The sequence below is a fragment of the Harpia harpyja genome, chromosome 7 (genome assembly GCF_026419915.1).
Source record: "Harpia harpyja isolate bHarHar1 chromosome 7, bHarHar1 primary haplotype, whole genome shotgun sequence".
NCBI classification, from domain to species: Eukaryota; Metazoa; Chordata; class Aves; order Accipitriformes; family Accipitridae; genus Harpia; species Harpia harpyja.
In genome coordinates, this window is record NC_068946.1 from 3,017,965 (window position 1) to 3,031,762 (window position 13,798).

The 13,798-nt window shown below is 41.5% G+C and overlaps 2 protein-coding genes and 1 long non-coding RNA gene across 11 annotated transcripts in view; 2 read left to right on the top strand and 1 right to left on the bottom strand.

Annotated features, from left to right (window-relative positions):
* Nucleotides 1-13,777, bottom strand: LOC128143993 (uncharacterized). 8 transcript variants are annotated; one of them, XR_008235949.1, is made up of 10 exons: nucleotides 13,635-13,772; nucleotides 13,223-13,295; nucleotides 12,511-12,664; nucleotides 9,426-9,571; nucleotides 7,592-7,768; nucleotides 6,674-6,787; nucleotides 3,527-3,613; nucleotides 1,337-1,484; nucleotides 485-849; nucleotides 1-396 (listed from the first exon to the last, which is right to left on the bottom strand). XR_008235949.1 is itself a non-coding variant. In XM_052792201.1 (9 exons), exons 1-8 carry the CDS (start codon nucleotides 13,661-13,663, stop codon nucleotides 3,558-3,560), a joined length of 831 nt encoding a protein of 276 aa, XP_052648161.1. In that variant the 5' UTR covers nucleotides 13,664-13,777; the 3' UTR covers nucleotides 1-849; nucleotides 3,527-3,557. The 8 variants fall into 8 exon arrangements, 5 of the variants coding, with proteins under 5 accessions (XP_052648161.1, XP_052648157.1, XP_052648162.1 ...); XR_008235951.1 differs by lacking the exons at nucleotides 1-396; nucleotides 485-849 and adding exons at nucleotides 2,954-3,406; nucleotides 4,182-4,263 and having other exon boundaries at nucleotides 1,379-1,484; nucleotides 13,635-13,777; XM_052792201.1 differs by lacking the exon at nucleotides 1,337-1,484 and adding an exon at nucleotides 4,182-4,263 and having other exon boundaries at nucleotides 1-849; nucleotides 13,635-13,777.
* LOC128143996 (uncharacterized) lies at nucleotides 3,401-6,384 on the top strand. Its single transcript, XR_008235953.1, has 3 exons — nucleotides 3,401-3,508; nucleotides 3,779-4,006; nucleotides 4,102-6,384. It is a non-coding gene; the product is annotated as an uncharacterized LOC128143996 (long non-coding RNA).
* SLC35E2B (solute carrier family 35 member E2B) overlaps nucleotides 13,486-13,798 on the top strand; it is a 16,283-nt gene continuing 15,970 nt past the window's right edge. Inside the window, exon 1 of one of the 2 annotated variants that reach the window (XM_052792179.1) lies at nucleotides 13,486-13,689. The gene's annotated coding sequence lies outside the window, so the exon portion shown is untranslated. The remainder of the gene's footprint in view (nucleotides 13,690-13,798) is intronic. The other variant, XM_052792176.1, reaches the window with a different exon arrangement.

A 13,798-nucleotide genomic window follows, 5' to 3' on the forward strand; every position in this document is an offset into this window, starting at 1 on the left:
AACTGTGTTTATACTTTATTAAAAAATAGACAGCCAGTAGCTAAAGGTTCCAATCAATAAAATACCAAACTTTTAAATTGCAATATTAAAGGCTTAGTTTAACAGTCAGCCTGGTGTATGAAATGGCACATTGGTTAGATACACTATAGGAAGGCATAAGATTACATTGCGTAGTTTTCATGTGTAGCTGGGATTTTAAAAAAACAAAAAAAATTGAAATGTTCCTCCTCTGACTTCAGAACAAGAGCCCTAGCCATTCTGTTGGAGTTAAGCCATCACACAGCCATAGCGGAGATCAGGGAACACAGCTGTCACCGAAACAACTTCAGTGCTTGACCTCTGTTCAGCAACAGATCTGAGTTGAGAAATGACGGTAGGGCAATCCACTTCTAGACTCTGGTATGTAAGATGGATGTGCAAATTATTATTATGTTTGTGTATATCCAGAAAAATAGCATTTATATTAACAACATTCTCTACTCACATGCATGTTGTGAACCTCCTGTGGTTACAAAGCAACATCAGGAAAACAAGGAGTGAAAGATGCATTGTCCTGTCAGCAAAACTCACTGAATTGAGAGGATTACTGTTAATTTCCCGAGAGCACTTTGCTTTTTAAACTAAGTTACCAGCTGTGCTGCTATAGTTCCCTAGCATGATACGAACCAAGAAATGTATAGATGTTTTTCTGAGCAACTTCCTCTACCTCTGTGAAACTGACCCATTGTCTTACATCCTGAATGCAAGTACTTGATCAGAACTTCCCCGGGTACGATTTCACTCTGTAAGAGCTGCAGATAGAACACAAGGGGGATGCTCAGGAGTCGATCCTTCCATAGGAAGAAAACACTGTGGGAAGAAAGGAAGACCAGTCAACACCAATGCCCGGCAGCATTTATGTCCTTCTTGTAAAAGGAGGTTTGGGTAGTTTAAGACTAGTGGTTCTCTAGGTCCCTTTATTCTGTCTCTCTCAGTTATTATAAGGCAGTTATACAGCATAATAAAGAAGAAAAATTACACGTATCTTGTGTAGAGGACATTTTTCCACACAGGCCTGTTTTTCTGGATAGCAGCGATTCTTACATAGGTTAGAAGCAACTTTGACTAACGTCAGTTTTCTTGAGGGAGAAACCACGTTATGTTCCATCCAATCTTCTGAACTTTGTCAGGCCAGTAAATTCTGAGGCTGCAGTACTGCTTGATGTCATTAGGGATCTGTCTTTTATTATGACTATCCCTAACTATTTTCCTGGCTCGACAAGCTCTCTGCTTAATTGTGACCGTCATACAATAGGCTACAACCTTCATAGTTAAGGCAACCTTTTTAATTACTTACTTCTTTCTCTTAGCCCCTGCCCAAAGCTGCGGTAGACATGAATCAGTGCCCAAAACAAAACAGATTTTATTGCAACAGAAATGCAAGAGCCGGTAATGAAAGCAGCTTCCAGAGTGTAAGAATTCCCTTTGCCCCACTCCCTTATCACCTGCAGGAAAACAGAGACATACAACAGTCAACACCTAGTGCCACAAAACCCTGAAGCCATAAAATGCAATCAGCCAACCACTAAGTTTCTGAAAGAAGTCACTGGATAGTAATTGGGGGGGCGGGGAACTGGTCACTTTTAAACCATCTTACTTTCCCGATTACATGATTCCCTGGGTGCACGCTGACTCTAGCTAAATGCATACACCATCTCATCTCTGCAGCACTGAAGTCATATGAAAACAGTATTGTGCCCAGACTGAAAGAACGATTTAGCTGGAGATAAGGAAACCAGACTGCATCTTACATCTCAGTTTCTTTCTACTGTAAAATACAGAATGAAGTTGTGTTCCCTGGCTGTCATTGTAGTGTTATTGTCACACATGTCCAGGGGCCGGCTTCATGATCCCATTTTCATTCATGGCTAGCCCGATTACTGTGCTTATGACATTAGTAATTGCCTAACCTGTGCTTTTTTGAGAGGTCTGACACAGAGAAAATGGCAACTTTTAATTAAAAGCAACATGTTTATATCCTGCAGCTATCTACTGCATTGAAGAGGGGTCACTGCTCCCACGAACAAAGTATGATCAGGCATGTTAATACTAAGATGAGAGACCTCTGCAAAAATCCAGTACTGAAAGAAAGATACTAAGATTTAGCAGTATTCTTTTCCCCCTTCCTGCAGGTTTGAGTCATTGCCCTAGCAGGCCTAGTGATCGTCAGGATGAGATTTAAAAAAGCACAGTTCTGACTACTTTGATTTGTTAACAAACCCAATGGCGTGTATTCCAAATCAAGGCAGGTTATGGATATCCTGGCCAATTTTGGTGCAGTTAGTTGGCTTGTCTATTAAGTTCTATCAATTTTCCTGTTTATAGGGTTGTTAGCAGCTGATATAGAGAGTCAATCTAGCAGCTTTTTCAGAGCTGAAGTAATTAACGGTAAGTGCAGTTTACTTTTTTTTTTTCCCTACCTTTCAGGTAGTCAGAGAAAAGATGTTAAAAAGAAGTGAAGAAGTGACTACATTACAGATCTCTCTAGCACAGAGGAGTATTGCATTGCATGCCCGTGCCCTCATTTGCTGGTCACTCTTGCGTGTTCATTGTTACCATACAAAATTGGAAGGAGACCTAGCTATTTTCAAGTTGTTATGTTACTCTTAATGTCAGAAGCCACCACCTGTACTTTTCTTCCTAACTGCAAGACAAGTAAAGTATAGCCACCAAAGACAGCGTGTAGTCCTTCTGTACTTTGCCAGATCAAACAAACAGGCCTGTGAATAATTGGAAGAGCCTGATTTGACTGCATACTTTAATAGAACCCCAAGGACTTGGATGACTGCAGCCACTGGACTCTTACCAGTACCTGGAGACTATTTATGTGAAGTATGAGAAACACTGGCTGCTATCAGCATCTGAGTCCTTCCCATGATGACCAATCTGCTTTGCCCTTGCCCTTCTTCCTTACCTCCTTTCACATGTGTTGTGGGAGTTGCTGGGGTGCCCCAGTGATAAAGTGCTTTATCACTATTATAGTGCCAAAAAAATGCCTAAGACTGGATTTTGCTGGGCTTGCACTGTCTCTTGTTTTGGCTACATCAGGATCGACAGCTGGGGATGCTGCCTAAGAAATTCTTTAAAATATAATGACTTGAGGCCCTGCAGATGGTCAAATGCTCTGACACCACTTGAGACTTCTTGTGAAGGAGGGTAGGCATTTTTGAGGAGCTGTGTATCTTGTACTGGAGGATTTTGTTGTGTCTTTCCCTAATCATTCTGGACGCTTTGCCAGTTGCAGAGACTTCCAGGGCCTCTCCCTCTAACTAATCAGTTCAAGAGCAATTTGACATGGTTCCTGTCTTGAAAAGTTGATCCCGAAGAGGTAGGACGTGCCTGCTGCTCTCATTGATTCTAACAGGAGCTGCAACAAAGGGGTACGCTCAGGAATGAGGCACCATGTTTTGGGCCCAAGGATCCAGTAATGAAGAGGAGGCCTCCAGCCTTGCTCCCTGTTATTGAGCAAGTAAGTTTGATGAATTACCGTGTAAAGCAGGTAGATGAGATAAACTACTTCAGGTATATTCTGACCCAGAAAAATCCACACCAGAGGTTTCAGTTCTTTTAAGATCTGTAAAATAAGATGAGATATATACATAACTTTATAACTTGTTGCTATAGACTCTATGAAGGCTATATATAGTTGATTTTTCAATAGCATTTCAAATGTTGGTCTAGCTGAGTTCTCAGTTGTAACTTTGTTCTCCTCTTGCCTTCTCTACCTAGGTTTTTTTAGCAGGAAATACCGTCTCTGTTTTCCACTGAGCTGGGCCAGGAGTGATGTTGGTGAAATCAGAACTGGTTGTTTCATGGGCGCATCCTGACAGCTGTGTGTGATTTAAGCCATCTCGGCATCCTCTTGAGCTCTGCCTTCTAATGCTTACAGTACAACTCCCAGCTAGCTTAAATGGAAAAGCAGCTGACTCAGAAGAGTTGTATTTACGCTGATGTACTTTTTCTTTGGGTATGCTCAGATTTTTCTCTTAACAAATTAATGTCTTCGTAGCTAACAGACTGAAAGCACTCTGACTTTTTTCTCCACCTTTGTTTCTACTACAGAGAAATAAAGTCACTGAGAACTAAAACATGGGAGAAGCAAGAGGATTTAACTGTCAGAAAAACTTTGTTTCACAATTAACCTTGGGACTTGGGAAAGAAGAAACGATGGACTGCTTTCCGGCAGGTAGCAACTTTCAGCGGTCCTGAACTGGAAGGGCAGGTCTGAGCAAATGAAAGAAAAACAACTGAGTCACTGGGAATGAAAACAGTGACTGCGCCAATGCTATGATAAGATTTGATGCATCTGATCAACCACAGACTCCCCCCAAAACCAATATTGATTCTTCTGCAAGGGTCAATATGTGAACCTCTACAAAAGTATTAAGGGAATTGTCCCTCCCCTAAGGGAGTCTGTTCTTTGCCACCTCTCCTATTGTCTCTGTTTTCGGTGGTACTGCATAGTGCTCCTCTTAAGATAAGACCAAAAGGGAAAGGAAAACAAAGGCTGAGAAACAAGAGGAGGGGGAAAGAGACAATTAGAAATTAACAGGAGAAAAGAGAGAAAATAAATAATGGCGATTAGGAAAAATAAATCCACTAAAGTAAATGGGAGAGTGTGTATATAAATAGAATAAAAATAATGAAAAATCCCCTTGTGAAATGGCATGTGCATCAACCCAGAAATAAGGGAGCATGAGGTTTAGCTGTGCTTTCAAGTACTGCGGTTACCAGAAAGGACCACGTATGAGGCATTTCCAAGTTTTTCCTTCTATTATGCTTATACTTTCTGGTGCGTTATGTATGTCTCCGTACCTTCTTACATAGCAACCTCATAGTAAGTGCGGTTTCTGAGAGCACCAAACAAGACAATGATAGATGTTTCTCTACTGCTGCATCTTTCTGCAAGCAGCTGATTGTGAAAAACTTGTCTGAACAGGGTAAGGAAAAGGAGTTCCTATTGTCACCCCTCTGTCAAACCGTCTACATGCTCTAGCCTGAGACAGAATCATTTTTACCGTGGATGCAAAGCTACCAGACAGACCCTTATGAAATGTATCCACCTTTTCTAAGTTGCTGTTGCCCTGCAGTGCTGCCACTTACTGAAATACAGTGCTACATTTTTTTTCATTAATTTTACATTTCTTATTTCTTAGGTAGACAAGAAGCTGTTAACTTCTTCCAGCAGAGAAGTCAGTAATGTACCTAGATGGGGTAAAAGGTAGCTTTCAAGTAGTTCTAATGTACGCAGTTTTGAGCAAAGGGCAAGAATATGTACTTATGCCTAGGACATTGACTATTACTAGTTGAACTATTAAGAAACACGTTTGCTATTGATGAAAGCATAAGGAATATCACGTATGTTAGGACAAGAGAGCATCTAACTGAAGCACCTCTTTCTTTTCTTAAAAGAAACAGTGCCTCTTTTAATGCCTAAAGGCAAATAAAGGAGAAGCAAAGAACTCATAATCTGTGAAGGGCAACGGGTCAGATCAACTTTGTTTCTGATGGGGGGGGGGGGGGGAAGTGGCTGAGAGGTTTACACTTTAAATCCTAGCAGGAAAACAGACATGGTTCTGATTACTCCCTTCTTTCCACACCCGATGCAACTTAACTGAAAGCAAAGATCCAGTGCCTCACAAAGGTATATAAGGAGCTCCTAGGAGGAAACCAAGCTGTTTAATATCCCTGTCTGCATTCCTAAGTGTCACACTCACAGTTAGTCCTCTCCATTTTTCCTTGCTAGATAGCTTGTTAGTGGCCACGACACTCCAGAGTTCAGGAGAAAGATGATTCTGTGCAACTATTCACCTCAAGTTACTAAAGTATTTTAAAAGCACAGTGCTTGGTGCTAGCTCCATTTTTAGCAAGGAAAGCAATCAAAACACTTGAAAAGCTGTATTTCAGCTGTCAGGAATTTGGCTGAATGGCTAAAGCAAACACCCAAGGAGTCTAAAAAACCAACAAACCCGAAACCCCCTAACCTCCTTCCTGGTAATAAAAAACTCACATATCTGATGTACTTTGGCCCTGATTGTGCAATCATTCTTGGAACAGAGATCTCAAGATTTTGGAGGAAGTTCAGTCTGACTGACATGAAAAACTAAATTTCAAGTTCACAAATCCTTACATTAACCTGAAAACTGCCACTCACCTTCAAAGAAGCTGCCCCAATAAAGGACCACTCATCTTTTTGGTGTGGTTTTCTAAGGATATAAGGCCTATACAGTCTCACTGCATCTGTATATCCATAATAATTTGGAGGACTGTTGCAAGTTTCACCTAACCTTCTCAGAAAGATAGAAATATTGGAGATAATGTGATCTTATAGGTTTCATTACAGTAGGTGATCAAGGACTGAGATAAAACAATGTCCCTCAGAAAGGAATAACGATAGTGTGACGTTTCATCCTGTACACTCAGTTGAGAGACACAGATTTATAAGAAACCTGACTTCATTATTGTTGGTGCTCTTGTTTTCTGCTGGGATCCATTCTGGCTCCCTTCCACTTAGCAGTATTACGTAGAATGGGATGGCTATGACTTCCCAGCCTGTGATAATTGCTCGGGGTGAGAACTTGTAGTCTCAGAAGTTGGCTATCCTTGCTAGTGTCGCTGTTAGCTTAACACTTACTGCGATGATGCTAACGGTCACCTTCAGGCAGGCCCAAAGGACCCCTGCTGCCGAGATGATGTTATGTAGAAGGGTGATCTCATGCAGGCTTATCAGCAGAACACACAAGCAGAGCTGAAAGAGAGGAGGCAAAGATTTGGTAAAATTGTTAGTTTGAGACCATACAGCCCACCAAAAAATATTTGACACAGACTCCCAGCAACAGTAAGTTGGGCACAGATCTAAAGCCTAAAATTTTTCCTCAGAAACTGACAAACAGTACAGAATGGGACACAAGGACAGACGTACTTCCCTGTATGCCATGTTAGCAACAACAAAGAACAGGGAAGGCAGTAGGATGTGCCCCAGACAAAGCATAAGGCAATACAGGGTAATACATAGTAAAGTAAGAATGAAGGGTAGTGTACAGAAGTACAAACTCTTTCTAAACAGATCTTGGGTTCCTTTCACTTGTCTGTAACTTCAGGTTGCTATCTCACCCTGATTGCCTCGCTAAGTCAGGCTTCCCTCTCCCATCCCAGTATCGTTTTCTCAAACGCAGGAGACAGCTGGGATGACTGGAAAGCAAGAGACTGTAGGCAGAGATGTTGTGCAGTGATAACCTTTCTTATTTTAGGAGGCCATGTTGCATTGGAGCTTCTGGATGCAATTGTTTTTATGCACAAACTTCCCAAAAATAAGTTTCAGTTCTCCTTTTGAGCAGGACGAGGAGAAAGTATATGTTGATTCATTTTTTATGGATTTTAACTAAGCTTCCCTATAGCAAACACCTGGAGAGATGACCATTATTAAGCTAATCTTATCTAAAAAGTAAGATACAGGCAGGATTGCTCTAGGAAGTTAATAGTTCAGCTCAGCTAGTCTAAGATTTTCTCAACAGGAGGGAAAAAAGGGAACCCAGGGGAGAGAGTTCTATACCTGTGCCTGAAGATCAAAGGTCAACATGGAAAAACAGAGGTTCAGCATGAAGTATTGCGACTGTAGGCTTTCTAGAGCACCGCCCACTCGAAAGGCCATCATGCTTTGACTCTGAATGAGGATGATGGCACAGATCACATCAAAGGAGCCAACCAAAAGGATCAGAATGAAGCGGGCCTGATGGGAAAGAGAAATAAGGATGTGACTGGCTGTGCCAAAACAGGGACAGTCTTTAACCTTTAATCTTCCCACTGGAAATAATAAAGGAGTAAGGAGAACCAGGCTGCCTATTAATAGCATTGTAATAGACAACAATTAAAGATGACAGTTTGCCACACTGTTAAGTGGAAAAGATCAGGCCATGATTTTTGCCATTTGTTGCAACCACTTGGTAATAACCGTAAACTCACCTTGGCTATTTTGGTTTACGTTACCCTCGATGTAGTAGTTTTACAACTGTTAAGAGAAGCATAACCTCTGCACTCCCTGTAATATCATGATGACTTTTAGCAAGGTTTTTTTTGAGGTTTTATCATACAGTTTGAAGAAACAGCTTGCTTTGATAGAGACCGGCTCTAAGCTTCCTGTATGGCATAAACCACCTGGTAAGAATCTTCCCCCTTGATTTCAATGGGGACAGTGGGTTATTCTGAATGCTGTACTTACTAAATTTTGGAAAACATTGGTTTTGTCTGGGTTGTATCCACAACTTTGCTGGCATTCACACTAAATATCTGCTGCTTTAAAGATGGCTGAAGCAGCAACACATCCTTCATAATTACACTGATATAAGAATATTTATACTAGTTGATATAAGAATATTTATACTAGTATGCCTTATTCTGGCTCAGAAATTTTGCTCAGGAAGCAGGAGTTACAGTAATCCAAGTTACTTTTACAGTAGTAAAAAAAAGTCCTTAATAGTACATCTTCTACACCAGGCTTTACTTTGAGGTTCTTGTTTAATATATAAACTGATAACTGGGATCCATACCTTAAAGTAATTTGCATCTCTTTGATGCCTGTTCCTTATTGACCCTAACAAGCCAGTCTGCTGTAGATAAGTATGTTTAAGTAAATGTACAACTGATATGTAAACTGAATAGGCAAATTCTGCTTTGCTGTATCTTCCTAGCTTGGTTGCCACCTCTTCTATCAAAGAGTAATTTTTGGATGACTTCACAGCAAGGAACCTCCTTCTCACATTTGTGATAAACGTGTGACCACAAAAGGGAAGGACTTCTGAGAAGCACGGCAAGTGGAAGTTTAACTACAAATCTTAGTAACGCATAGAATACAATCCTTGTATTAAATTTTATTGTTATGAAATGCAAACAAGATAATCTGGAATGGCAGTACCTCCCCTAGCACATTGTATTTTTTTGTTTCCTTGCAGCAGGTTACCGTAACTCTCATAAAAATACATGGCTGCACTTACGGAGCAGTGGGGCTAATGGCTGTGCCCTTGCATATAGACTTGAGATTCCAGTTCTGTTTGTAGGTTAGATTTACGTGACTTTAGGCCAGTCATTTTATAGATGGAAATCTGAAGGAGAGTAGGTGAAGTGAAGGACACCTTCTGCAGTAATCCCTTGTGAATAAATTCTTTGATACTTATGTTACTTTCAGATACCGCCACAAAGAAACCCATAGAATAGCTCAGAGAAACAGATTTGCAGTGGTGGAGGTGCATGTTTTGTTACTCCATGGTAGGAATAATTCAGCCTGATTTTTCTCTGTTATCAGTGCCCTTATCACAGCTGTCTTGCCTTTCCAAGATTTTCAAACCCAAGATGTGGAGAAAAGCAAAGTTAATTAAAACCAGGAGACTAACCAGGAGTTTTGGCTTTTGCTCAGCAGAGAGAACTGTGAAGTTGACAATGGAACGAAACATCACTAGCAAGATGGAAAGAACAAAGACGATGAGCTCCTGGCGATTCTCCTGCAGGATTCCTCTAGTCACATAGTATACACAGAACACTGGGAAGGAGAAGGAAAGGTCAGTTACCAGGTGAGCACAAATTGCACATGGTGCAATTTTTCGATGCAAATCCAGATGACAAAATGGAAGTATCAGGACCGTGTAACTTTGGCTCCTCAGTCAAGAGCGTATCTTTATACTTACCAAGGAGCCTGAATCAGATACTTAAAATGAGTACTCTCCCCTGTCTTTAGCATACAAGACATGAAATAATTTGGTAGATTTTTAAATTACTTGTGAAGTAACACTTTGAAAATGGCAACATATTAGCTATCCAAATTAATCAGCAGCTGTGGTATGTTATTCTAGTAATACTATATTGAACAGTATGTTGAACAGTATATTTGAATTAAATGATGCAACACCATTTTTATTAAAGAACTGAAATTACATTATCTTCCCAGTGAGAGTAATTCAAGTAACTAACAAGCCATTTACTACTCGTACTCATACCTCTACAGTATTGTTTGCGTGGTTCTGACCGCTACAAATGGCTTGTGTGTTGAACTGAACTTAGGCTGGATTCCTAACAGTTTATTTTTGTTGTGGAAATTTTGAAACGCCCCACCCTGCAAACTATAGTCCAGAAAAGAACTGGTTTGGACAAGTTCTGAGTTACATTTTTATAAAATACATCAAAACCCACCACTCCTAACACCACAGTTAGCTGTCAGTGTTGGACCCTACGCTGTTTTGACAAAGCTTAAATAAGAGGCTTTCCTTTCGTAACAACAGGAATCAGTGCTTTGTTCTTATGTAGGATGCTCCTGCAAACACTAGTTAATTGTTACCATAAACAAAGTAACAACAGATTTCTTTTTCCAGAGGGCTACTTCCTGGATTCCGCACATCAAATAATCTAGTTTTGTTAGGCTGGGACATGGGGACAAAGTGTCGTAGCAGTTTTCAAAGTAACATAACAACTTCAGTCTCTCTAAAAAAAACTTCTAGTGAATTAACTTCTTTTTCACTTAATTATTAAGTGATTGAGAAAACTGAAAATGACTGGCAAATTACAAAGTGACTCATATGATTTTTTTGCATGCTTGTGACCTCAGGAAGACCTGAAAGATTTAAGACAGTATTTCCTTGTTTTGAAAATTCAGCTGCTAAATTGGAAGAAGTCTGTACAAATAATTTGAAAACAAACTTCTTCTGAGCATTAGCTCATTTCTGAAATAAAGGACATCCCCTTGTTCGTGGTAAGTGAACATTTTCCAACAAATTAAATCCCAAACCCTCTTTAAAGTAAATCTCTCTAGTGGTAAACCCAAGAGATTGTTACAGCCAGGGCATCTAGTTTTTCTTTAAAGAACTATTATCAGTTCTGTCAGTCTCTGTCTAGCCTATAGGAAACATGGTTTTGGCATGTTTATGGAGGTTAGTTTACACATCTTGAAATCTCAAGGTAAGCCAATCACAGTTTTAACACATTCCTTGAATTATGTTCCCTTTACTGACTAATACATTGAAACAACTTTTGTTTACATTAAACCTTTGAAATCTGAAGTAATGTTTTAAAAATACACGATTTTTCCTGATTTAAACCAGAGGCTTGGGAGAGGCGTGCGCTTCTTCCTGTGTGTGTGTTGCAGCACAGAATACTAATTAGTATCAACAGAAGGTAGGAGGGGGTAAAATAGATTAGCAAGCATGCTTTCAACTTCCCCATTTATAACATCATGTGATTCATTTGGTTTGTTATGAAGGTTCTTCATTTTTCTCTGAAGCACAAAACAGTGGTTGCTAACAAAAAAAGAGTGTGACAGATTGGAGGCACCAATGGTCTGTTCTAACATTGCAATTTTTGTTGGTATGCTGAGTCCTGTGTGAAAAGCTGCTAATCAAACCAGGGTTTTGGAATAAAAGTATTGTTTTATGTGTCTAATTATAGAATCTGGAACAAATCTATTGTCTTTGTTCCCTCTGGGTGAAAGCGTGAAAGCTGGAAAGCAATGACTGCTTATGATTAGTGTGTCCTTCTTGTACACAAGGTGTTACACCCACAGAGTCTATTCTTTTCTACACTGTTTTGGCCAGCGAGCCAACAGCCAAGACCTGCTAAAGCCACTGCAGAGGACTTCCTAAAATACTTACAGTTGTATTTATTTTCATGTTAAGTTTCACTTCTATTTAATACAAATGGACCCAGGAATATGAACCTAAGTTTCTACTGAAGCTGTAATTGCAAATATTCGGGGAAGTTTGGATTTTGCTTCCAGTAGGACAAAAATTATTAGACAAAAAAAAAAAAAAGAGAGCTTTAAAAAAAATGAGGTCCTTGTTTTCTTTTATTTAAGTACTTCAGGTGAAGCAACATCCTTGCAGGAACTTAACACAGAGAGATGACTTAACGTTTTCTTGTTTCAGATCAAACTGTGTATGTTTGGTTTCTTGCAATGTAAGAAGGTGCCTTGAAACCAACTACAACTCAGGTGTGAGCATGGCTCAGGTCAGGAGATGTACGTTCTATGACAAGCCTTGGAGCGTGGATACCTCTGAATTCCCCAGCATATTATGGCACAGACGTTAAAATGGGAAATGGTAAGCTCTTTCTGGCATAGCTGAACATTCAGTATATCTTACATAAAGTGACAGCTGTCTGAAAGCAAAATTATTGCCACACCTGCCTAATGAAACTCCAGTAAGAAAGCCAATTACAGCAAAACTTCCTAAAACCTGAGTATTTTTTCGCACTATTCACACATGAATATTATTTTGAATGACACCACATCCATTACTGATCCTTTCCCTAAAATACTACTGGGAAAAGCAACAATGGCAAAAGCATCTAGACGGTTAGTGCTAAACTAGCAGAAGATTCTACGTGTAACATTATCAGGCCAAATGGAGTGAAATAAGAAACTTCAGTTGCTGCTTAATTACTACCTTGGGAAAAATTGCATTTGTTTTAAAATACAAACAGTATGTTTCTTACCAACTCCAATTAACTGAATAAGAGAAATGGTGAAATCTTCCTCGGTTTGTCGAACGAGTGTCTCTACGGTTAGCCCTATCACACTTAGCAGAGACAAAATAGTGACACAGAAGTAGATCTTCACAGGAAATGATAGTTCTGAACAAGGTTTTATCTGTAAAGGAAGAAAATGTTTTAAACACGTAATGCAGTATAAACTAGTTGCTGTTCCTAAGAAACACATTAAAGCAAGTGTCGTTGGCTAAAGGACAAAAGTGCAGGGTTTCCCTTGGAAAAAGGAAGAGAAACTCTCTGCGATTGAATTCGAACTGCAAAACCGCTGAGGAAGGGAGAAGTCCAACTTTATTCCGTGATTAATCTCAGCCTAGATGTTTCTGGTGTTATATCTACAGCCTGCCTTCTCCTTTTCTCAGTCCCTCGCGATGTTCAGCAAGCAACTTTTTCACAGTACCCCGTTATCCAGACTTTCGGTTTTAGAAAACCGCGGAGAAGGGTTCACTCCTGAGCGAGGGGAAAAGGATTTGAGCGAGAGATTTTTTTTTTTTTCCCCCCATTCACCCCAGGCAGCCTAAACGTCGGACACCCGAACTGCACCACGCTATCAAAAATAATTTTACTTTCTTGTGATGTTTGGCAGTGAGAAAAAAAAAAAAAAAAGGCCGGGGGAGGGGGGGGTGGCCGTTGCTCGCGGCGGGGTAGCGGGGGTACTCACGGGGCCGCAGGGCGTGGGGATGAGCTGCCGGTGCCGGGGGGTGAGGTTCGGCAGAGGGGGGGCTGCGGCGGCGCTGGAGGGGGAGAGAAGGGAAGGGGGAGAGAAAGAAAGGGGGAGCGGGGGGGACGGACGGACACACGGTCACCGACACCAGCCTCTCCCCGCTCCGCTCCCGGGCGGAGCGAGTCCCCGCGCCGCCGCGTTGGGCCGTACCAACCAGAGGTGGGTGCGGGGTGGGGGTGGAGCGTGTCGGCCGAGGCTCCTCCCCTCCCCACGCCCCCCACCCTGGTAAGGAGGCGGGGGAGCGGGGAGAGCCGCCCCCCCCGCTCAACGCTTGGTTCCGCCCGGCCTCCTTCCTTCCCTCCCTCCCTCCCGCGAATGGCGCGAAGCGCTGCGGCCTTCTCGCCGTTACCTGTCGCCGCCGCCGCCGCCCTCCTCCATGGCCGCTCCGGTGCCGTCCCCCTCCGGTAACGGTACCTACATGGCTACAACGGTCGCGCGAGGGTTCCGGGCAGCGCCCGCACTTCCGGGGCAGGCTGAGGGGGACGGGACGTCACTTCCCCGTCCCGGGCGGGA